This window comes from Gopherus evgoodei, chromosome 8 (assembly GCF_007399415.2).
Source record: "Gopherus evgoodei ecotype Sinaloan lineage chromosome 8, rGopEvg1_v1.p, whole genome shotgun sequence".
Lineage (NCBI taxonomy): Eukaryota > Metazoa > Chordata > Testudines > Testudinidae > Gopherus > Gopherus evgoodei.
Window position 1 is genome coordinate 107,274,198 of NC_044329.1, and position 24,969 is coordinate 107,299,166.

The 24,969-nt window shown below is 43.4% G+C and overlaps 1 protein-coding gene across 2 annotated transcripts; it reads left to right on the forward strand.

Annotated features, from left to right (window-relative positions):
• Positions 1 to 109: 109 nt before the first annotated feature.
• On the forward strand, positions 110 to 23,586 carry ATPAF1 (ATP synthase mitochondrial F1 complex assembly factor 1). Of its 2 annotated transcripts, XM_030574087.1 has the most exons (9): positions 110 to 330; positions 2,231 to 2,339; positions 4,260 to 4,310; positions 5,008 to 5,070; positions 6,412 to 6,462; positions 10,265 to 10,312; positions 14,167 to 14,262; positions 18,738 to 18,845; positions 22,348 to 23,586. In XM_030574087.1, exons 1-9 carry the CDS (start codon positions 125 to 127, stop codon positions 22,540 to 22,542), a joined length of 927 nt encoding a protein of 308 aa, XP_030429947.1. In that variant the 5' UTR covers positions 110 to 124; the 3' UTR covers positions 22,543 to 23,586. The 2 variants fall into 2 exon arrangements, with proteins under 2 accessions (XP_030429947.1, XP_030429948.1); XM_030574088.1 differs by lacking the exon at positions 10,265 to 10,312.
• Positions 23,587 to 24,969: the final 1,383 nt, after the last annotated feature.

Sequence of the window (24,969 nt, forward strand, 5' to 3'; positions counted from 1 at the left end):
CTGCAGCGCCTCATCCCGCCCCTTCCGGAACCTCTGTTGCCCGGAACCCTGGTACGGGCAGCGCGGAGGAGCCGGCCGGGTTTGGAGCCGGACCCGCTGCATGTGGGGGGCCCGCGGGGAGCCGATGGCGGGGGCCCTGCAGCAGGTGTCCGGCCTGTACCGGGGGGCGCTGGCGGTGCGCAGCCGGGCCGTGCTGCGGCCCCTGGGCCTGCTCTCCCCGCAGGCCCGGCTGCTGGCGGTGCCGCGGGGCCCGGCCGGGGGGGGCGAGCCCGGCCTGGAGGGGAACCCCTTCTACGGGCGGTACCGGGACAAGATCCAGGCGCTGCGCAGGTGCGGGGGCCGCGGGGATGGGGGGGCTGCTGGGGGGGCACCCCTGGGGGAGGGGGGTCACTGGAATGGAGGGGGCTGGTGAGGGGGGGTATCCCTGGGGGAGGGGGTCACTGGAATGGAGGAGGCTGCTGGGGGGGCTCCCCCCCCTGGGGGGAGGGGGATCAGTGGGGGAGATGGCCGCCGAGGGGGGGCACCCCTGGGGGAGGGGCCTTGCTGGGGGATGGGGGCTGCTGAGGCGCGCACCCCTGGGGGATGGGGGTTGCTGGGCATGGAGAGGGCTGCGGAGGAGCGCACCCCTGGGGGAGGGCGGTCACTGGAGGAGGTAGCCGCCGAGGGGAGGCACCTCGGGGGGATGGGGGTCACTGGAATGGAGGGGGCTGCTGAGGAGCGCACTCCTGGGGGATGGGGGTTGCTGGGGAAGAGGGGGCACCCCAGGGGGCTATTGAGGGGAGAGGACACTCCTGGGGGATGAGGAGTTACTGGGGTGTAGACACTCCTGGGATTTGGGGCTGGAGTTCTCCGGCATTGGGATTCTGACAGCATTGGGAGCAGGGGTGATGGCACACAGGGGGAGCTGGTGCTTGGTGGGACTTGGGGTTCAGGGATGCTGGAAGAGGCCGAGAGTTTGGGTCTCCTGGAAGCAGACGGAGCCTTCAGAATTTTGGGGGCAGCGAGGGCTTGGGGCTCTGACGGGAATGAGGCGCTGCAGGGGGAGCGAAGGTGGAGCTGTGGAGCGCTCTGGGGTGCGGTAGATGGGACGCTCCAGAACATAGTCTGGGATGTGATTTTCTCAAAGTTCTAAATATTACAGTGATGTAGAGGGCACATAAATACCTAGTAGATAGAGGTTGACATTGACATAAGGGGGCTTTAGGGAGAAGTTGTAATAATAGGAGGGATATTTGTCTGGGAGGCAGGGTACCTTATGTAATGCATGAAGGGGTGAGTGGGCGGTCCTGATTTTACATTTTTTTTTCAGGAAAGTGTCACAAGGGGGTGGGGAGTGGGGTCTTGAAAATCACCAAAAAAAATTTTTTTTGTAATTTATGGACAGTCCCAAACCCCAAATTTCTCATGCCTCTGTCATTTGATGCTGTCATTTGACATAAGAACGGCCGTACTGGTTCAGACCAAGGGTCCATCTAGCTCAGTATCCTGTCTTCCGACAGTGGCCAGTGCCAGGTGCCCCAGAGGGAATGAACAGAACAGGTAATCACCAATGATCCATCCCCTGTCGCTCATTCCCAGCTTCTGGCAAACAGAGGCCAAGGACACCATCCCTGTCCTGGCTAATAGCCACTGATGGAGATATCCTCCAGGAATTTATCTAGTTCTTTATTGACATGTTAAAGTAAGTTACTGCAAAGCTGTAGTATAGTTTAGGTCTGAGATTTGACCTTGGTTCTGACTATTGTAAGTACAGCTGTGCATAGCACCTGGGTTCTAGCCCTCTGTCTTTGATCTGGCTGGATGAACATTTTTTGTCTGAAATTGTTCTACTGCTGTGCTGTAAAATGCCCAGGGCTGTGTCTTTATAAAAAATAAGCTGTTTGAAGCCAAATTCAGCCTTAAAATGCGGCCACACAACTCTCAGTTTAGACTACACGGGCTGCATGTATTTATCTGTGGGTATCATTGGCACCAATGTGATCAGTTTAAAAGTAAATAGATTTACCTCTTCTACTAGAAAATAGAGCCCTGCACGGATACAAAATTTGTATCCACATCCAGTCAAGGATCCACAAACACAGTCCGCTGATATAAAGCAGATATCTGCAGATTTGCAGGGCTCTAACTAGAAACGCTGAGAATAGAAAACTGTGCTATGGAAAGTCAAGTTTTAAAATGCCAGAACAGTAGTAGGCGCTCAAAAGTAGTAATAGTCTCTGTTTTGTTTCAGATCCAATCCAGGTGTTTTTGAATCCCGCATGGAGAAACGAAGTGAAGTGAAAAAGCAGCCAGTGGGACATTCCAAGCAAACGGAATTTATCAAATATATGGAAGAAAAGGCAAGACCAATTTTTAACTTCATTCAGTATTGTGTTTAAATTACCTTCAAAATGTCATCTTTTACAACTGTAATCCTGTAATGGGAATTACTGTCTGGAATTAAAAATGTTCCTGTTTGCTATTTATATGGTGCCTGAAAGTACAAGGCTCACTGCAAATATACTAAACAGTGCTTGCTCCAAATGATGATAATGCTGTTAGTAAATGCTGTGTTTGAATCTTCTTCAAAGTGTTTGTGATCAGTCCCAGATCCATGAGGGCCAACTCGGTTGACATATTCTCTCACCTTCATTCTCTTTTTATGAATGAAACAAACTATTGAATAGTATTCAATCTGGAATGGCCTTTATAGGTCCCCTCTGACGTTTCCCAACTTGATGCTGAACAATTAATAAAATGAAGTGATTAAGCAGTTGATTATTAATTATAAAATCAATTTGCTACATTAATTTACTCCTGTTATTGATGTTTACTTGTCCTGATCCAGTATTTTATCTAAGTTAATTGCATTTTAAGAATTTTTACTTCTTATTCCCTTCCAGGGACCCCATCTTCTCTTGGTGGGCATGAAGACTAATGCAGAATTAATGATTCTAGAGTGTTTTTCTTTATGTGAAGTATCAGTGCACCACTTGCCCAATCTAGTCTGATGTATTGATTGTATTGCCTTCAAGTGCACTGCCAGGGATACAGGACTAACCTTAAATTACCCTTTAAAAAGAAAACCACCTACCATCCTGAAAAATCTTTCTTCTTCCAGCCCCATTAGGCCTGAAACATTGTTTAAATACTGACTGCTCCACCAGATGACCCACCACCAATCACCACACGCAGAGTGCTGAAATTGTGCTCATTCACGCATTGGGTGGATCACATTAGGACTTTACGTTTTTACGAGTTTGAGTTGTGAGGACGTGTACAGGAGTTCAGGTCTGAGAACTGTGGAAATCATCAGCTGCTTGGTTAAGAGGCTGGAAGGACTGATCTGTGGGGAAAGATAAAGGCCTCAAGTAGGATGTATGTCAATGGTCCTGTTAAAGTCAGTGAGGACATTTATGCTCAAATACCTTCTCTTCCTATAAGTATTTGAAATTGTAAACACCAAGAAGGGAGAGGAATTAGGGGTATAACAAGGAAAATAGGGGGTGAGCAGAGCAAACTTGAGGCTCTGTAATAGGAAGCATTTTCAGTTTTATCTCTTATATGGCGAACAATTTCCGATGTCCGTTTTATACTGGTAAATGACCCATTGCTGCCAATAGTTAGTAGCAACAATTTCTCCAGGTTCATTTTCACCACTGTTAACAGTCAGCATGATTTGAAATCTTGTTTTACTAGATCTGGAATATACTTGCTTGCTTTAAAGGGGTTGAAACTAGTTTTGGCCTGTCCATACGAGTAGTTAAATAATTTTCTGTACCAGGTAAGCTGGAGACGGTTGCTGACAAATACAGAAAGCAGTCTGCTGTAAACAGTGTGTAGACAGGCCATGAGAAGTGCTGAAATCTCCATTGTTTAAGGCTCTTTAAAAGAGACAAGGTTTGGAAGCAATGGACAATCCTTTGTTAGCTACGAGGGTGGGCATGGCGTCTTAGCAGATATTTCCTTCTCTGATTTCTGTTGTTCTTGATTATTTGTAATACCCCCATGTGCTTCAAGAACAGAGCAGAGGATTGATGCAGTGGGTATGACCTTCTCATGTTAAAGACAACCTGTAGGTCTAATTTTATGCCTTGTCAATGCCCCTTTAACAACCAAGGTTACTAACTACATAGGTATGTCCTTTGGTTTCTTCACTTCCACTCACAGGGCACGTGCTGGAGAGGTTTTGTCAGTGGGCATATTATGCTTGCCGGATATTGCAGTATAAATAACATGAAAACAAACGTAAAACTTTAAAGGCTTATTTTTAATTTTAGGCAGAAGCCTTGGGCACAAAGGCATCAAAGGAAGGATTCACAAAAGACAAGGTAAGATAAAATGGACCTCCACGTCTGGCTATGGTGTGCCTGTGAATCAAGCATGGAGATTAATTTTAAACACTGCATTATCCTTACGCCAGCTGTTGTATGGGATGCAAGAATCCGAAATTCCTTGTATTGATCTCATTTTAGGATTGTTTTTTAGTGCTGGGGTAGTCTTGAAGTCTTAAAAATCCCAGAGTAGTTCCTATCCTTGTCTCTGTGAAATATTGGAAGTCTGTGTTATTCTGGGAATCAGTCTTGAATGCACACAGAAATTGATACAAAAAGTTAAGCTCCCTTTAGAGCTTATTGAGGCCTCTCCTAGTTCCATCAGAGGAGATGCTGCAGAGGGACTGTTAATATTTCAGTGCCAGCAATCTCCTTGTTTAAAATTGTGAAATCTACTGACAGAGCACATGCAGGTAATGGTTGAAAGGAAAAAGCACATGGGTTTTTTGGCAGTTAGATTCCTGGAACCAACATTTACCGTGTATCCTTATGGACTCTGTTACTTAGCTCAGTATATATTTCCTTTTCTTTTCATTGTAGGGCTATCTTATGACTTACCATTTTTTTGACAATTAAGTGTGCCAGGGTATGGTTTAAATGAGATGTCATTTCTGAACTTTCTGCAGCCTGGATTTGTCCTGTGTAACATACCAGTGAATTGCTTTCATTGTGAATTCTGTGCTTTCTGTTGCAGACACTTGATTCAATACTTAATGTTGAAATGGTGAAAGAGAAAACACCAGAGGAAATAAAACAGGTGATACACTTACATGGAAATGTAACAATTAAGCATCATTCTGGAATTTACTTGGTATTCTACATGTGAGGTTGGAATGTATACTAGGAAGAATTGTGAAAATAAAGGCATCTCTTTCAGCCAAACATTAAAAAAATGAAATAAATAGAAACAAAAATAAAAGTTGTCTCGGGGTTAGGTAACGTGACATGGAATCTTTCACGGCTTCTGGGTAGATCAGCAGTGCATATCTCCACCTGATCAGTCAACAGTTGCCTTCCGTGCAACTGACAGCATCCCAACAACTGGAGAAGTGTGGTGACTGAATTGCCTGCTCACCAGCTGCAGTCGGAGCTGAAGCACATTGATGGGGCATCTTGCAGGAAGCTAATGTTGCCTGTGCTGCATGTATTCTGAGGTTCTTCCCAAGAACTGGAGCCCTCTGGCTGTCAGTCTGGTGCCTTTCACTAGCACTAACAATGCTTAGGAGGAGGGGAGGGAAGTAAATTTGTATTAAAAATAGTAAGATTAAAGGTTGTTTCCCTGGTACAGTTGTGGGCATTGCACTGAGATTTATTTTCCTCTTTTTGTCTTTTTAAAAATCTGCTTCCATTCTACATCTCTGAAGCAGCCAAACTCAAGCAGAATTTTTCTGTTTGCTCATCAGATTGTGAAGCAATGATGTGTAAGAGGATACTTTGTGTACACACAGGTCTCCAGGGCTGCACCACACTTCAAGATTTCGTATGTTAAAGGCTCTTCGGAAGATTCTGATTAAGTATCAAGGATTTATAGGGAGGCAGTGTTGTCTAGCAGTTAGAAAAGAGTTTTGAGAGTCTGGGTTTTATTTCTGTCACTGACTATTAGTGACTTTGAGCTGGTCATATAAATCACTTTCCCTGTATGCATAATGAAAAGAACTTTATCAAATGCTTTGAAATTTTCAGAAACAAAACACTGTGCAAATACAGAGAATCATAAAAAAATATAAATACTGTCTTCTGATGGGAAGGATCTTACGCGTTGCTTACCTAGAAGTAATCTTTTGCCTGTGTGCTATGTTTGTGAAAAGTCACCTGGTCTGAAGCATTTATCACCATTAGTAAACTCTGGGCCACCAGATCTGACCCCACTGTTTGTGGCAGTTGTCTGGTTGAAATATGCATCATCTGATACTAGTAGTCTCAGAACAGAATATATGAGATGATAGCTTTCAAAAATACATGGAAAAAAGTCCCCTGCCCCAATGTACTTACAAACAAAGTTTAGTTGATAAATGAATATTTTTAAAGATGTTTAGTATTAAATGCTAGATGCTTGTTTGTGGTATTAATCATAATTGGCTTCCCTCCTTTCTTACAGATCTGGAAGCAGTATTTTTCTGCAAAAGATACAGTTTATGCAGTTATTCCAGTAAGTAGTTACCTTAACAAAATGTACACCACGAAGATCAGCACAAAAGGCTGTGCAATACAAGCTTCCTTTCCACTAGGTGTCTGTCGCTTGTAACAACGATCACTTATTGAAAGTAAAGTTTCTAAACCCAGTCTCCTTCCTAGGCTGACCAGCCCTAATTTTGCATGTAAGATCAGTAATTTGAAAGTCAAGCCTCTTAGGTTTCCATTGACCTCGGTGGTCTTTGTGTATATTACATACATAGTCTTTATACTTTCCCAGTTGTTGACTTTCAGAACCACTAATGTCTGTGGTGTCAATCCTTTCTGCAGCACCGGGATCAAACCCAAGTCTCCCAAATAGCAGTGTGGAGCAGTGATCTGTTAGACGAGAATAGTTCTGGCTGAAATTTTCCAAAATGGTTTATCCATTTCCAAGAACGAGTCTAGGGGAAAATGTATGGTTTTTCCCATGTTGTTAAATTCTGGCAACCTTTTCTCTATTGCCGCATGCTTTGGAGCGAGGACTTGAAAATTGGTAGTAAGGTGGCTTTTGTGTCCAGGGTGAGCTTTGTGTGTCCCCAAGGAAATGTGCCCAAATTTGGTCAAATCTTTGTTTTAGAGCAGGGCAGATCAAAGCGCACTATGGAACTTTTCATGTGCGGCAGCTGGATCCATTTGGACAGTTAGTGTGTGACAGGCTGCTGCAGGGTAGATTTATACATCCGCTAACCACAGTCTTAGACAATCCCAGCTTTTCAGTAACACCCCATGAGCAGCCTCTCCCAATTCATTCAGCCTCTCCCTGCTTTTCATTTCTAGGCCCTTGGTCTGGAAATGGCTTTTTGTTCGATTTAATCTCTCTTCCTGTCACTGCTGTAAATCTGGCTGTTGTCTTTGCGGGGGTAGGGGAACGCCTTATCTGGGCCAGTGTTTTCCCTTTCCTGCTTTGTTTCTTTAACAATCTCTTTTGATCTAACTCCATAGTAAGGAACCCGCCAAAAACAAACACAGAGACATGTATCGTATTCATAAAATATAATGTAGATCTCAGTTCATCGTAGCTAAGGCTACGATTTAGTCACAGAGGCCATGGCGGTCATGGATTTCGTGACTTCTTCAGCTTCTTCAGCTGTCAGCAGCTTTCTGTGGGGGCTGTAGCCAGAGCCATGCACCCCTGCCCCATGGCCTGCAATGGGGGCTGCAGCCTGGGCCCCTGCTCCACAGCCAGGGCTGCAGCAGGGGTTGTGTGCTCCCCTCACGGCTTCCCAGGACCATGTACCACTCCCCCCTCCAGCCCGCGGCGGCAGCCAGGGCTGTGCACTTGTGGCTGGGGTTGGAGCCGGGACTGTGTGCCCCTGCTCCACAACTGCAGGCAGCTCTGGAGTTGGGGGCCGTGTGCCCCCCCTGTAGCTGGTCAGTCCCCCCTCCTGTGGGACTCCTGCTGTCATTCCCCCCTACCTATCCCTGCCCCCCCGGTTATCTTTAGTAAAGTCATGGACAGGTCACGCGCTCCCATGAATTTTTGTTTATTGCCCATAACCTGTCCATGACTTTTACTAAAAATAACCATGACAAAATCTTAACCTTAATCAGAGCTGCTCATTCACTGAGCACCATCCATCCTGTGTACTGGATGAAGCAGAGGTCCTGTGGAAAAAATCTTTCATGATCCTGTAGTGAAAGACTGGATCATGCATGTGTGCAAGGGGGTCAAATTAAACTTGCACAAGCAACTTTAATTCTGACATTTCCTAACTTTTAAGTGCTTGACTTTGCAACCTTCATGTCCTCTTAACATAATGTTTGTGGTTAATACAATATATATACTTAAAGAGATTGCTATTATTGGCAATAAGGTGTGTCTCATAGACTCTAGGACTGGAAGGGACCTCGAGAGGTCATCGAGTCCAGTCCCCTGCCCTCATGGCAGGACCAAATACTGTTTAGACCATCCCTAACAGACATTTATCTAACCTACTCTTAAATATCTCCAGAGATGGAGATTCCACAACCTCCCTAGGCAATTTATTCCAGTGTTTAACTACCCTGACAGTTAGGAACTTTTTCCTAATGTCCAACCTAAATCTCCCTTGCTGCAGTTTAAGCCCATTGCTTCTTGTTCTATCATTGGAGGCTAAGGTGAACAAGTTTTCTCCCTCCTCCTGATGACACCCTTTTAGATACCTGAAAACTGCTATCAGGTCCCCTCTCAGTCTTCTCTTTTCCAAACTAAACAAACCCAATTCCTTCAGCCTTCCTTCATAGGTCATGTTCTCAAGACCTTTAATCATTCTTGTTGCTCTTCTCTGGACCCTCTCCAATTTTTCCACATCTTTCTTGAAATGCGGTGCCCAGAACTGGACACAATACTCCAGTTGAGGCCTAACCAGCGCAGAGTAAAGCGGAAGAATGACTTCTAGTGTCTTGTTTACAACACACCTGTTAATGCATCCCAGAATCATGTTGCTTTTTTTGCAACAGTATCACACTGTTGACTCATATTAAGCTTGTGGTCTACTATGACCCCTAGATCTCTTTCTGCCATACTCCTTCCTAGACAATCTCTTCCCATTCTGTATGTGTGAAACTGATTGTTCCTTCCTAGGTGGAGCACTTTGCATTTATCTTTATTGAACTTCATCCTGTTTACCTCAGACCATTTCTCCAATTTGTCCAGATCATTTTGAATTTTGACCCTGTCCTCCAAAGCAGTTGCAATCCCTCCCAGTTTGGTATCGTCCGCAAACTTAATAAGCGTACTTTCTATGCCAACATCTAAATCGTTGATGAAGATATTGAACAGAACCGGTCCCAAAACAGACCCCTGCGGAACCCCACTTGTTATACCTTTCCAGCAGGAACTCAATTAAAGCTGAGTAGATCTCAGAAGAGGAACAATCTTTTTGGATGCTGAACTGTCTCTGTACAACGTCCAAAAGGAGGCTAGGAGCTTCATAGTTAGAGCCCTGCAAATCTGTGGATATCCACGCACCATTTTTGCAGATCATGTATGGATGTGAATTCAAATTTTATATCTAAAGCCCTGCATATCTGCGGATATCTGCTTGATATCCACGCACTGTTTTTGTGGATTGGATGCAGTTACAAAATTTGTATCAGCGCAGAGCTCTATTCATAGTACAGTTGAACAGCACATTTCTCCTGCTCTGTAGATGTTATAATCTAGATTAGCACATGACACAACAAAGGGGCAAAGAAAACAGCGGGGAGGGGATATTGGGGAACACTCGAACCAATTTATATGGTTATGCAGCATGGTGGAACTCGCATATTTCTGGGGAACAATATAACTTATTAAGATAAATATGTACGACTCGAATGATAATCTGGCTTGTTCTGTAATAAAGAACAGAAGAGAATCTATAATGTAAGTTCCTATGGGTCAGCAACCTGCCTATTTACTTGTGTATAAAGCATCACCGTGCATTCCAGTGGAACTATATTGGGGAAAAAAAAGATTATGGTATAATTCTGAAGAGTAGACATTTTTCAAGAGAGAAAAGCTTTGAACTCCAAGAGTTTGTTACTGGCTTCTAAGGACTGCATTGTCTAGAAGGGGTGCTGATGATACTTATGCAATTAAGAGCTAACTATAACTTTCCATGCGCTCATTTCTGCAAACCTTACCAATTAAGACAGCCTAACTGTTGCTTAATTGTTAATATTTACATATTTGAGACCGACTGTATATGCAGGTTGAATCCTATAAAGGTTAATGGAGTGACTGAGTGATAACTATGTATCGATTATTTTCATGTTGTGAAAGTTAATTAAATGATCTTGTTTCATCTCCAAAGGCCGAGACGTTTGATTTAATATGGAAGCGGTCCCAGAATTGTCCATCAGTAAGTGTGATATATACTGCATGCATATACGGCTTTAATGGATTTGTCCTAGACAGCAGTTGGAGTAGGAGTTTGTAAACTTCTGACCTTTTGTTAAGCAGATTAGTTGTTGTAACTTGATTGGTAAAAGCCACTTGATCAAGTATTTGTTTTAAGGGTCAGTTGAAGACAGCAGGCTGTCACACCTTTCAGTATGGGCATAACAGGTGAGGAGTTCTACAACCAGGCAGTCTCCCAAGCTTAGTTTGATGATGGAGATGTAGCTACATGTCCCAAATTCACCGTACTAGGTGTCATGTGGTTCAGTCGCCTGCATGCCACTCTTTGGAGAAGCTCGCCTTGTATGCCAGCTTTATTGACACTACTGCATAACTATCCACCTTGCTTATGCTGCTTACTATATTTCCTTACTTTAGTAGCCTTATGGCTAAATGCTTGATTGAAGTTAGTAAGGGGGGTCTTTCAATTGAGTGCAGCTAGTGTTATGGCAGGCCTGAAAGAGTTAAATATTTTCACTCTATGATGGACCAAATCCCTTCCATTCACAAAGCCCAGTTGACAGCCGCTGGATGGGGAATGGAATCCTGCCCACAGGCCACAGCACCCGTGGAGCTGTCCTGCAGCTTCACAAGTGTGACAATTTCTGTCCAGCTGCATGACTTACTACTCTCCCTGCACATGGCAAGTTTGCATGTGGATCTGCATCATTGCAGGTTTAGTCCGCCCTCTCTTGGATTGTTCCCGACCCCTCCCCACACTGCTGCTGAAGGGGGTGCATAGGGTGTGACACATCCCCAAACTCCATGTTGAAGAACTATGTTGTGACAAATAGAATGTAGTTTTGCCCTTTGGCTGACATGGTTTGCCCCAATGTCCTACAGCACTATTGAATGAGGCAGTTAGAGCAAGGGGCTGGAAACCAGGATTCTTGGGTTTTACCCACAGCTGAACCCCTGACTCATGTAAGCTCAAGCAAGACTCTTAAACTCTGTTTCTCTACCTGTACAATAAGGATACTCATGTTTTCCCAGGTAGCAAGGTTGTTGTGGGTTAATTAATGTTAATTAAACTGATGTGAGATCCTTGGATGGAAGTTAAGCTGTGTAAGCACTACTAGTATTAATAGAATTTATACTCTGGTGTTACTTCTGTCAGTGAATCATCTTGAGATATAGGTTGTGTGAAAGATGTTGAGGACAAAATTGTATTGTTATAAATTGCAAAATGTTACTAATGTGACACTGAAGTTAGTTCCATTAAGGAACGCTATCTTGTAATTTTGGGCTTGTGTTCAGGTGTGTAGCTGGGATATTTTGTTTAAGAGTGACTGTTTGACTGTGTGGTTGGTTGTTTGAAAAGTGTGAATTGAGAGTGCTTTGTTTCAGGTGGGCCTTGAGTGGCTGATTGGAGAGAAAGCTTTGAGCCAGGCCAACTGCTTTGAGCCAGCAGCCTTATAAAAAAGCTGCCAGTTGGAGGGCCTAGCTGGGGACCGACTGGCTAAGTGGCAGTTCTGCAGAAAAGGACCCGGGGATTACAGTGGACGAGAAGATGGATTATGAGTCAACAGTGTGTCCTTGTTGCCAGGAAGGCAAAGGGCATATTGGGCTGCATTAGTAGGAGCATTGCCAGCAGATCGAGGGAAGTGAGTATTCTCCTCTATTAGGCACTGGGGAGGCCTCATCTGGATTATTGCATCGAGTTTTGGGGCCCTCCACTACAGAAGAGATGTGAACAAATTGGAAAGAGTCCAGTGGAGGGCAATGAAAATGATCAGGGGGCTGGGGCACATGACTTACGAGGAGAGGCTGAGAGAACTGGTTTATTTAGTTTGCAGAAGTGAAGAGTGAGAGAGGATTTGATAGCAGCCTTCAACTACTTGAAAGGGGGTTCCAAAGAGGATGGAGCTCGGCTGTTCTCAGTGATGGCAGATGACAGAACAAGAAGCAATGGTCTCAAGTTGCAGTGGGGAAGGTCTAGGTTGGATATTAGGAAACACTATTTCACTAGGAGGGTGGTGAAGCACTGGAATGGGTTCCCTAGGGAGGTGGTGGAATCTCCTTCCTTAGAGGTTTTGAAGGCCCAGCTTGACAAAGCCCTGGCTGAGATGATTTAGTTGGGGTTGGTCCTGCTTTGAGCAGGGATTGGACTAGATGACCTCCTGAGGTCTTTCCAACCCTGTTATTCTATGATTCTATGACCTTTGTGGTAAATATCAATTATCTTCATTACATACAAGATGGTGCTTCCTGTGTGATGACAACCCAGAGGCTAAATATGTGGGGGTGCTTAGTATAGTTGTTTCCAGAAATGAAATGAATGCCCAAGCTATGGAACGGTTGTTTACGGCATGAGTGTGTTGGTCCTTGTGCACTGCTGTTCAAAGACTACCTGTGCAAGAGAGTGTGCTGTTGCTTTGGAGAGATTAAGCGGGGGGATGAGGGAAGGAACAGAACAACAAAAAAGAGTAAGAACATTATCTGACTGCATTTCCCCACATGCTGGGTAATAGTATTGTTTTCCACTGTAAAGTACATGCCTTTACAGTAATTTGTACAGTGAAGCATGGCCTCGCATAGTCCTAGTTTGCACAAAGACAGCAGTGAAATGCTTCATGCGTAGCTAGGGTCTGGAAGAGGAGTATTCTTGTGGTTTCGACAGGAAGAGACTGCACCAACTTGATTCACTAGTAGGGAAGGCCTTAAGTTCTATTCAATCTACTGGGAGCAAGGTCAAATGTATTTGGCCTTCTACAGTGAAGGCTATCAAGAGTTTGGGAAATAACTTATACTTGTCTGTGTTGTGCTGCATCAGCACGTGGTCTGGTGTCTCACTTCCCCTTCAGGTCCCAAGTAGTCCTTTCTCTTTGTGTGTGATAGTGTTACAGCTGCAACGCCAAAGCCTATGAAGCCAAATAGACCAGAAATCTCCAGGAAGAAGTTGCTTTCAAGCTGCTGTGGGACAGAGTTAGAAAAACTAAACTAGGGTGAAAGCCGTTCGCCTCTGCGCGTCCTTAACTGGCATTTTGTGACTTTAATCCATCATTGCAGCATCTGGGGAGAAGGGCAAGAATGTCAGGAGTGCGAGGCTACCGTCTTATTGTACTGTACTGTTCACTGTCCGGTCTTAAATGTCTCAAAACGCTATCATCAAACGTAAGTCCCTTCCATGGCAGTGAATCGAGCGATTCTGAGAACACAGTAAAGTTCAGAGTCATGATTCTTTTAAATCTGAGCTTCTAGAACTATCTACTAGGAAGTGTAAGGCCAGTGTGTTGTCTGTCTGGAAGACGGATGCCCGCTCTCTCCACAAAGCAGGTAGTACACAGGAAGCAGCAGTGCTGACTTCCCTACGCTGCCCTGCCAGTAAGGCTCAACCCAAGCCTTTGTGTGTTTTCCTCACCATCGGGAAGGCTTTCCTGGTGGTAGGGAGACGCCAGCTGGAGGTGGGCAGCAGGGAAAGGCTCTAGCAGCCCCCTTTCAGTGTGGTGTGTAGCTACACACCACAGCATGGGCACAGTCTACTTTTCATGGCAGCGTGTGCCTACATGTCCCCTGCGCTCCACCCTCAGTGCAGAAAAGGCGTAAGCTCTGTCTCCATAACCAGCTCCCTGCTGTGACTCCTAACAGGGTTGCCAGTTAGGTCCCATTTTGTGCAGTGGGGATGCCCATTAGGGTGACCAGACAGCAAATGTGAAAAATTGGAACGGAGATGGGGGGTAATAGGAGCATATATAAGAAAAAGACCCAAAAACTGGGACTGTCCCTATAAAATCAGGACATCTGGTCACCCTAATGCCCATTTACTCTGATGTGGGCTGGGAGCACATATAACGCTGACTGTCTTTTTCTCTGCAGTTCCTGTGTGCTTTGCCAAGGAAAGAAGGCTATGAGTTTTTTGTGGGGCAGTGGTCAGGGACAGAGCTGCACTTCACCGCGCTTATAAACATTCAGGTGGGTGTATTTTATTGTATTACTCTCCAGGGTTAGGTTTGAAACTCCAGCTGTATTAGACTCTGAGTGACATGTAGACATAGATGTATCTTTAAACAAAACTACAAAACCCTACATAGCGGAATCATTCCATAAAATACCATGCAAACTATTGCCTGGTTACCTCCAGCTCCATGTAATGCAGCTTTTATAGTGCTGGTGCATGATTTTAAATGAGGCATTCTAGTTCTGAGATAATGTATTTCTTCTTGGTGTTGTAAATGAAAGAGGTTGTAATTGTCTCAGAAGTTTGTTGGGCCCTAACTGTTTTTATTCCATTTGATTTGCCATACTAGATCAAACAACTAGTCTATCTGCTTTGGCATTCTGCAACCTTACCCAACCTGTCCATAGTCTGTCTACTCAATTAAGCAAGGTTTCCTTTCACACACCCACCAGCAGTCAGTTATGCATGACGTATTTGACTGCTCTTCTCTTAGCCTGTCCGTATGAGTCCAGAAAACCATCCCAACCTTTTAAAAATCCATGCATGGGATTTTTTTCTGACTTGCAAGTTACAGTTCCACATGCTTCAGGCTTCAGATTCGGCAGGCTAAGCAGGCTCAGTACATGGATGGGAGACTCCAAGATTCAGTTTGTGACATTCATTCCTCTGAGTCAGAACTTGTTAATCCCTTGTTCGTTGCCTCCCACAAGCGTTCTTTAACTATATCTGTTAGCAAAACACCCCTGAGACCCAGTGTGTTAAGACGCCTCACTCTTCCTTCAAGTCTTTTCTGGATTTGCTTCTTTTTCATTTGCTTTCCAGTTTGGCCTTACCCCCTCCCTCCCTCCCCCCGCCATCATGCCTTATTTTGTTCCCTTTAACCTTTGAAATATTTTAATAAATAAGTTAGTTTAAAAAGTGTGGGGAGAACCAAGGGGCCAACAATGTACTTAACGTAAGCTTCTCTCGTGACCGTTGCATTTTGTTATCACTCACTGATCTTTGTCTAGCTTAGATTGTAAACGCCTCAACACGGAGGACAGTGTTGGGTTTGTGAGTAAAGCACGTGCACTCTTACGGTGGTACAGCAATAATAATTATAATAATCCCTAGCTCTGAGATAGCACTTTTCCTCAGTAGATCTGGAAGCACTTTACAAAGGAGGTCAGACTCAGTTTCTCCATGCGGCAGGATGGTTGTGTGCTGCTGGCAGTGCCATATTTTCGGACTTGAAACCAAAGAGCTGACAGTTTTTGGCCACTAAACATTTCTTGGTACATTTTGCAAGAAAATAGAAGCTAATCCTGATTGGTCACTCAGATACTGACACTATAAATGGCCTCTCCATTTTTAATTGGATAAGGTATTCCCTTCCGATTCTGCACGGAAGTAGAGTGATGTGTGCTGTAAAACATTTGATATGTTTGACCCTAGAGGAAGCTTCATTTCTTTAGCGGATGACATGTTTCCTGTATGTGGTTTCTAAATAGTTGTGGGATCCTTGGGCATGAAATGTGCTGTATAAACATAAAATTGCATGATTATGTTTTGACCATTTGCAGCATTGGATTCTGTAAATACATCACATATGACATAAAGTAGTACCCTAGACATGGAGATTGTCACTGTCATTGTTTTTCCAATTTTGGTACTATGCCTCTGACTCTCAAGTAATAAAAATGTTGCCAATTCTGATGACTTCATGGTGACGTTGATAAATTTTGATGAAATAGATATATGGACCCTTCAGTGGTATCATATAATTTAATATAGAGGATATTAAGCAGTTCTCTATTATTTCCTTGGTTCTGTATTTACCGCCTTATGAAAATGTTTGAGTCATAAATAAAATGTTTATAAAGACCCTGGCTTTTAACCCCTCTGATTTAATTTTGTTGTATACCAGCATAGTTATTATTCATTTTGGACAGGCTTTCTAATTTCTCTTCTCTCTACAATTAGTTTGACACCTATATATTATGTACTTAAATTATTACCTAGAATAAACCTTTTCTAACACAAAAGGTATTGTCCCCAACGTGAGGTAACTCTATTTTGGATTTCATTGTGACACATAAAGATGAATGAATCACTGGACTGGAAGCTGGTCGTTGCCTGGGGACCAGTGATCATGACTTGATAACATTCAATATGGGCAAACAAAGGAAAATCCCAGCCAGTAATATATATAACTTGGTGCTTTAAAAGGGCTAATTTTCCAAAGATGAGGCAACTTATCAGAGAAATTGATTGAGAGGAAAATTTAGACAGAAAAATATGAGTGAAAATTGAGTTATTTAAGAACAGTTTATTAGATAGCCAGAAAGCTATGATTCCACAATCAATAAAACGGACATTTTTGCCTTAAAACCAATCCTGATTCAGTGGTGAAGTGAAGGCAGCAATCAGAAATAAAAAGGCAATATATAACAAATGGAAAAGGGATGGGTAGGGCGGGTGGAGATAGCAGTCAATATACATTAGAAAGTCTGAAGGGTAGAAAATTGATCAGGGAAGCTAAAAACAGAAAAATGGCTGGCAGGGCTAAGGACAATGAGAAGGAGGTTTTAAGCATGTTAGGAACAAAAGAAATCACAGCAGTGGGATAGGCCCATTACTAGATTTAGATGGTAAAACTGTTAATGGTGCAGAAAAGGCAGAAGTGCTCATCAAATATTTCTGGTCTGTATTTGTAAAGAAGCAGGATAATGTACTCCTATCACATGAGGATGATGAAGTACTTTGTAGTCCATTCGTGACCGAGGATGTTACATCTACTAGGGATACAGATTTTTAAATCAGCAGGCCCAGATAACTTGCACCCAAGAGTAATGAAAGAGCTGGCTGATGAGATTGCTAGTTCTCTGATGTTAATTTTTAATAAAGCTTGGACTACTGGGGAAATTCAGAAGACTGGGAGAGGGCTAATGTGCCAATTTCCAGAAGGGAAAGAGGGATGATCAGGCATCAGTCTCAGGCAAACTAATGGAAAAGCTGTTATGGGATCCAATCGATAAAGAATTAAACGATGAGAAGATAATTTATGTCAGTCAACATGGTTATATGGAAAATAGGTCTTGTCACACACACCTGATTTCATTCTTTGAGGAGATGCCAAGTGTGGGGATAACGATAACTTAGTATATGTAACAGACATAGACTTTTGTAAGACATTTGACTTGCTACCCCAGGACAGTCTGATTTAAAAATTAGCACCGTACAGTATCAGTAAGTCACACATTACATGGGTTAAGACCTGGCTGACTGCAAATCTCAAAAAATGGTTTTCAATGGGGAATCGTCATCAGATGAAGATGTTTTTAGTAGGGCTCCAGAGGGAGCAGTTCTAGGCCTGACATTTTCATCAGTGGTCTAGAAGTAAATATAAAATCACTGCTGATAAAATTTGCAGATGACACGCAGATTGGGAAAGCGATAAATAATGAGGAGGACAGGGTAGTCGAACAGAGCCATTTGGTAAGCTGGACCCATTCAAACAAATGTCTTTAATGCAGCCAGTTGCAGAGATATATATCTAGGAACAGTAAATACAAGCCATAGTTCCCATTCTGTAGATATCTTGGAAAGCAGTGACCTGAAAAGGATGTAGGGGTCATAGTGGACAAGCAATTCACCTTCAGTTCCCAGTGTGATCCTGTGGCAAAAAGGGCTGATGAGATCCTTGGATGTGTAAATGGGAGTGCAGGGAAAGGATTTTACCTCTGCATGTGGCATTGGTGTAACCACGCCTGAGTAATGAAATGAGGTCCACATGTTGAAAAATTGGAGAGGAGGCAGAAGAGAGAGAGAAAATGATTCACAGACTGGAGAAAATTCCTCCCTGTGAGTGATTTAAAGAGCTCAATCTGTTTATCTTATCAGGACAACTGAGAGATGACTTGAATACAGGATATACAGGCTTTCCCAGGGAGAAAATACCAGGTACTGCCAGATGCTTTCATCTAGTTGAGGAAGGCAGAACACAAACCAATGGCTAGAAGCTGAGGCCAGCAAATTCAGATTATAAACAAGGCACACATTTTTATCATTGAGTGTTTCTAGGGTTCATCACTAACTACCAAGGAAAGTGGTGGATTCTTCATCTCTTGCTGTCTGCAGATCAGGACAGGGGGCCTTTCTGGAAGTTGTGGTGGAGCTGAGCACAAGTTACTGGGCTGAATACAGGAGTAACTGAGTGAAATGTAATGGTCTCTGCTATACAGGAGCTCAGATTAGATGATCTAATAGTCCCTTCTGGCCTTAAACTCTGAATCTGTTGGCTACGGACACACGGAAGTGCAAATAATTGACTCTTAATTAAAACGGCCTCTCCTTGACCTTGCTAGGAGGACAGTGGGGAGACTCTGAATGAGTGAGTCTATGCACACCGTTGATATTCAGATTCTTTATTAGCAGACTATTAAATGTGCAATAAATCGAGAGGTTTCTCTAGGGCACTATTAAGAGGTCTCTCTCTCATCTCCTGCAGACTCGAGGTGAAACTGCCGCTAGCCAGTTGATCTTGTACCATTATCCTGAACTTCAGAAGGAAAAGGGAATAGTGCTAATGACAGCCGAAATGGACTCCCGTTTCCTGGTAAGAGAATCCCATATTGTTTCCTTAGTGTTCTGCTAAGATCCGATATTCTGGCATTTCTTTAAAAGCAATTAAAAGCTAAGTCCTGTAAAGCCACACTGAGCAGAGTGATCAGGTGATTTTCTGAATGAAAAGCGCTGTTCTTCTTCCATCCTTCCCCTAAAGCGATTAGCTTAAAGAAATCTACAGCTATCCATTGAATAGCTAACCTAGGGAAAGGCAGAGAAGTTCCCAAAGCCTGCAGACTGGGTGTCTAGTGATTGTAGTTTATGCCACGTCTAATTTCCCCCCCTCCATTCCGTTCTTGACGTTAGAATAATTCAGAAGGATAATTCAGAAAAGTGCAGAATTTTGGAGCCTCCATTTCTCTTTTTTAGAGAAGAGGATTTAAAGAATAATAATAAAACATTGGCACGTCCCAGCAATGTTAAAACACACTTTTTAAAATTAACGCAGATGGACAAATCAGGAGGCCCCTTTTTTAAGCCGGTGTTGGATTTTCCTTGTGCCTTCCTGTACATCCCCTGAGTGAGGATGTACTGCACTTGGATAACTCTCATAGTACATGTAATGAGCTTACGGGACTCATGTTGCCAATAACATGAATAGCATGTGTGCAGAATGCTTTATTAGAGGAGGACTGTTAAAGGGCGAGAGTTTAAGGTTGTTTCATGTTGTTTGGAACAATCTGTGAAAGGAAGTGATGGATTCTCCATCTCATGAAGTGTTCAGATCAATACTGGATGCCTTTCTGATAGATGTACTTAAGTCAGACAAAGTTATTGGATTCAGTGCTGGGGTAACTGGATGAAATTCTATGGTCTGTTCTGTGCAGGGTGTCAGACTAAATAATCTAATGATCCCTTCTGGTCTTAAAATCTATGAACGTAGATACCTTACCTCCGCATTTCCACAAACTGGCAAAACAAATTGTGACATTTTACCGTAATGCACATTTTCTTTTCCTCTGATATTTGTTGATTTTCAGTCACCCCAGTGTTCTGTTATTGACACATTTCTAATTTTAACTCTGTTACCAAAGTTTTGTCTGTGAATTTTGTTATATAGAAGTATATTATATCTAAATACTAGAGCGAGGCAAATACTCAAAATAAAAACCTTTCAGTGAATGTTTGTATGAATTTTTAAACAAATTTGTTTCATCTCTCTCTGCTTTCTGTAATGTTTCTGTGAACTAATTTTATATCCTCATTCCACTGTCTTCACTCGTGAACAGGATCCCATGCTGCTGTTTGTTTTTTCTTGTAAATGGCCTCTCTGAACATTTCACAATCTCTTTATTAGTGTTTTGCTCACTATACAAACAGGCACCCATTGTAAGACATACAATACCCACTAACACATAACCAGGCAGAGAGAGAAACGTCCGTTATCTCTTGTTGTGAAAGGAACCTGTCGGGAACGCGTCACATCCTGGTTACCTGCCTTAAGAACATAATTTTCAGTATAGACATAGATCTCCTTAAATATTATCCATACACATTTCACACTGATTATGATGTCCAGTGGGCTGTCGGATCTCGGTAGAGACCTCACATGCCACCCTTCGGTGAATTATTATGCAGACATCTGACACAGGGGATCACTGTAAAACTGTGTGGCGCCCCTGTGTCCTCTGTTGGCACCAGGAAGTTCCTGGGTCACAAATGTTCATAGAAATAGTAAATGTGGAAATTGGAGAATATTCAAGGGAAATGGGTTTTTAATTCAGAGATCATGCTGTGGGCAACATAAATAAATAGGGGTATGGAACGGCTGCCATATGAGGAGAAATTAAGGCTGGGATTTTTCAGCTTGGAAAAGAGACGACTAAGGAGGGATATGATAGATGTTTATAAAAACATGACTGGTGTGGAGAAAGTAAATAAGGAAGTGTTATTTACTCTTCATAACACAGAACTAGGGGTCGCCAAATGAAATGAATAGGCAGCAGATTTAAAACAAACAAAAGGAAGTATTTTTTCACACAATGCACAGTCAACCTGTGGAACTCCTTGCCAGAGGAAGTTGTGAAGGCCAAGACTATAACAGGGTTCAGAAAAGAACTAGATAAATTCATGGAGGTTAAGTCCATCAGTGGCTATTAGGATGGGCAGGGATGGTGTCCCTAGCCTCTGTTTGCCAGAAGCTGGGAATGGGTGACAGAGGATGGATCACTTGATCATTGCCTGTTCTGTTCATTCCCTCTGGGGCACCTGACATTGGGCACTGCTGGAAGACAGGATACTGGGCTAGATGGACCTTTGGTCTGACCCAGTGTGGCCTTAATTATGGGTTAAGCTTGATTGTTAGTTACTCATCCAGTCAGGAAACTGAGGCATGTGACCTTGAAGTCCAATCAGAATCAACCTCCACAGCTTGGCTATTGGATATTCGTGAATAACTGCTGCCAAGTGGAACATTTTGAATAATTTTCTATGATTAATAAAATTGAGGAAATTCCGGTCTCTTATAGTTTCCAAACAGGTGAAATTGGTTGTTCTCTTTGGGCATATCTGCACACGGAATTGAACCGCTCTCACTTGTATCTGTCTAGTTAAAGCGTTACTTTAGCGTGGGTGCAGTTATGCCAATGTAAAGGTTCCTTACACCAGTATCGCTTACTCCCTTATGGGAAGGGGAATAAGTAGGGAAGCCACTTGTCTGGCTTTGAACCAGATAGTCCTCATTTGGGGTGGTTTGTCCTATGTCTAGCATTGGGACAAAACCAGACATGGTTTTGTCTGGTATTGAATGGGGACACCATCTTTAAGAGCGTGCCACTCCACCCTCTCTGGTGTGACTTTGAATGCACCGTGCGGGGTGACCTTCCACACACCAGGCATGCACGATCATGGTGAGCAGGCAGGACTATACCATTCCCTGAAGTACCTGAATATCTAGTTGACTGTGAATGGCCACCCTAGGAATAAGCCATACCAGTATAACTGTCCGCATTTAGGGTTTGTACTGGTATAACTACATCCATAAAATAAAATCTCACCCCAAACTGACAGAATTTATACGGCTATAAAAACTGTGTTGCTCAGAACTTTATGAGTTCTTTGCTTAGCTGTGTTTAATACTGAGTATTATTGCAAAATGTTTACGGAGGAAGTCTGACAAGGAGTGGAGGGGAAAGTTAAGGAGAACATATTCAGAGTCTTGGAGGGAACGGAGCATGAGAGAGGTGGTGGAGCTGTGGTTCCTGAAATGCAGAGCTATAAGGAGATCAAGTTTAGTAGGAACAGCACAGAAGTAAGTGGGTCAGTGAGAAGATGGATCAGGCTTGTGGAGAGCTTTGAAAAACTAGAACTTTGAATAGAGTTAGGAGCTGAGCAGGAAGCTTGCTAAGGTAACAGAAGCGGACTGAAGAGGGATCTGTTTGCAGCTTTTCAGGAACCACAGAGCTTTTTTTGAAAGGGGAGCTTACTTTAATGTCAGAACTGCTGCTTTTGCTATTTTGATAAATTCTTTTTCTTTTCTTCTTTTAACCTTACAGAATGTCCCTGAAGCTCAGTGCCTAGCCAATCAGGTACAGCTTTTCTGTGCGACGGATCGTCCAGAGACCTATGGATTAGTGGAGACCTTCAACCACAGACCTAATGAGTTTAAGTACATGGCAGTGATAGCAGAGCTTGAGCAGAGTGGACTTGGAAGAGAACTGAAACCTAGATGGGACTCTGATGAAGCCTAGTGCCTGGTTTGCACAGCATCTGGGCCAGACGCAACTGAAATTACTCGTTGGAAAGGGTTCTTGACACGGGAGTTTTTTTAATTGGGGGCAAACTCCACTTTTTATATGGGGCCTGTTTGCTACGGAGTTGGTCTGGACAAAAGAGAGATTCAGGGACTGATACTCACCCCTGACTATTTTGTATCAATGCAAGGAAATTTGGCGGCCTAACTAGGGCCGAATGGGAATGGCGCACCTTAACACAACCTCATCAAAACAACTCTTTCAATACCTTATGCCTGAGTGCTGTATTCCTTTGGAAATGATAAATCAAATGAGAGAAGGGAGGCTACTTACGGGAATACGTCAGCCACTGGAGAGAGAGAACAAAGGGTGTTGTGTTCAGTAACAGCTATTTGGAAGTTGCCCTCCACTATAACTGCGTGGGTCAGTGCTTTTTATCTTGTATGAAGATTATAAATTCCCCTCTTTCATCCAGCAGTGAAAAGATAATGCATCTGATGATCTAAGACAAGTTCCTCTTTGTTGATTTAACGTGTGGGATTCCCTACGTAGACGCACACTTTACTGTCTATGCTAGTGCAGTTAAGGACAAAAAAAAACACTCAGCTGACTTAGATTTGGCTCTGGGAACGTCATTTTTTTAAATTGAGACATGAACTGAATTCAGGTGCCCAGCTGTTAGGTCACGGTACTGGAGATCATTTCACCGATGACAGGATGTGATAAACAGGGGTTTCTTTTTGCATATTGGGCTTTCTGCAGTGGTCCAGCAGATAATTAAAATAGTTTTAGAGATCATATTAGTTTATTGTCCGATATCATCTAGACAGACAGCTCTTAAACATGTCAGCATTTCAAAAGGGTAAAATGTAGCTTTCGTTTATCATTTGGGAAAGACACTGTACACAACGTTAAAAATAGTCGGGAATAGAACTTTGTGATTCTGTTCAGGGTTACCGTGGGATACTCGTATGCACTGAAGTGAATGTATCACACATGATATAACCGAGCAGCAATTAAAGTGAGTCTGCCTTAATAAACCTTGGTGATCTCTGGTGAAACTAGTGCCTTTCCTGCAAGGAGCTTACAAGCACTGCCTGAAGTCCTGTTTGCAATGACAGTGGGAAGCAGCCACTGAATCCTTGAACAAGGGCCATAATGATATGCACAGTGAGGATGCAAAAGCTGTGCGCAGATCATTGAAATAAATGAAAGGCAGCCAGTGTTTTTCTGCAGTTGTAGCTTTGGGGGAATAAAACTGCAGTGTTTCTCAAATGGATTTGAACACACGCGTACACCCCGAGCAGTAATTACTGGCTTTAGCACATAACTGCTTGTTGGTAGTGTCCAGAGCACCTTGCAAACGTTGTTTACTCCTTCCAGCACCCGATGAGGTAGATAAGCATCTGTCAGAATGGGAAATAGCACTGGAAAGGGTAAGCACTTGCCCCCAGCCAGAGAGGGAGCAGAGATCAGAGCCAGGGTTGTATCCTGTGCTTGACCCATTATTAGAATTAGGCAGAGGTGTGAATGGGGTTGAACTATCGAGTTGTGTGCATTGTTTACTTACGTACATAGTTTGTTACTGTTATCTCCCCCCCCCCCCACACACACGCACAACTGCTTCTCTGCTGTTGGGCCAGTGCTGGCTCCCTTGATTCATACTGTGCACGTGTAATGCTCCCTACCGCTGGTGGAAGGAGGTTCAGATATCTCCTGAGAACTGTCTGACTCTCTCCCTAACCCTGGACCCTCTGCAGCATGACACGTGCTTGGATGATTGGCAGCAGGAATCAAACCCAGGACTTAAAACTCAGCCTCTGAGCTACAAGACCTTAAGCTCTTTTAGCTCAAGGCTGTGGCAGGTTCCAGTTTCTGCAGTCCACCCCTAGCGGGGGACAGAAAGCCACACAGTAAGTGTGTGTTACCCATCATTGCAAGTCTTTCTTTTAACCGAGTACCAGTAAGTAATTGTTCAAGGGACTTTAAAAAGCAGCAAACGTAAAGCAAGAGGGGAAGCAGTTCTTTATGCTGTGTGTGCAATCACTGGGGCAGCATTTAAGTAAGTAAGGGCTTGATAATGTCAGCCGATAATAGCATTTGCAGCTGTTCATGCTAAGCGAATAAGGTAATCCGTGTTTATGCTTTCAGGAAAAGAGATGTATAATCACTTGCAGAGGGTCAAGGGGGAGTTTTCCCTGCAGGGACAGAGTTGCTTTACGGATGCGTGAGCGCCCCCGCAGGAGGTGGGAAGCCATGTGGCAAATGAGAGTTGACTTCCTTCTGAAGCATCGCTGGCTGCAGTTTGTTGACTTTTTTCACGGAAAACGGTTCTTTCCCCACTGCGAAGTGCGTGTTCTGTCAAATTGACTTGTTTGCAGAAAAACGCTGATTATTTTTTTCTAGATTTTTTTTTTTTTTTTG

What these genes read in the sequence shown, in the direction of transcription:
- ATPAF1 (XM_030574087.1), top strand. Translation starts at nt 125, where the DNA reads ATGGCGGGGGCCCTGCAGCAGGTGTCCGGCCTGTACCGGGGGGCGCTG. An exon ending in AAGGATTCACAAAAGACAAG is followed by an intron (nt 4,311 to 5,007) that starts GTAAGATAAAAT and finishes TTTCTGTTGCAG; the next exon opens with ACACTTGATTCAATACTTAA. An exon ending in CACCAGAGGAAATAAAACAG is followed by an intron (nt 5,071 to 6,411) that starts GTGATACACTTA and finishes CCTTTCTTACAG; the next exon opens with ATCTGGAAGCAGTATTTTTC.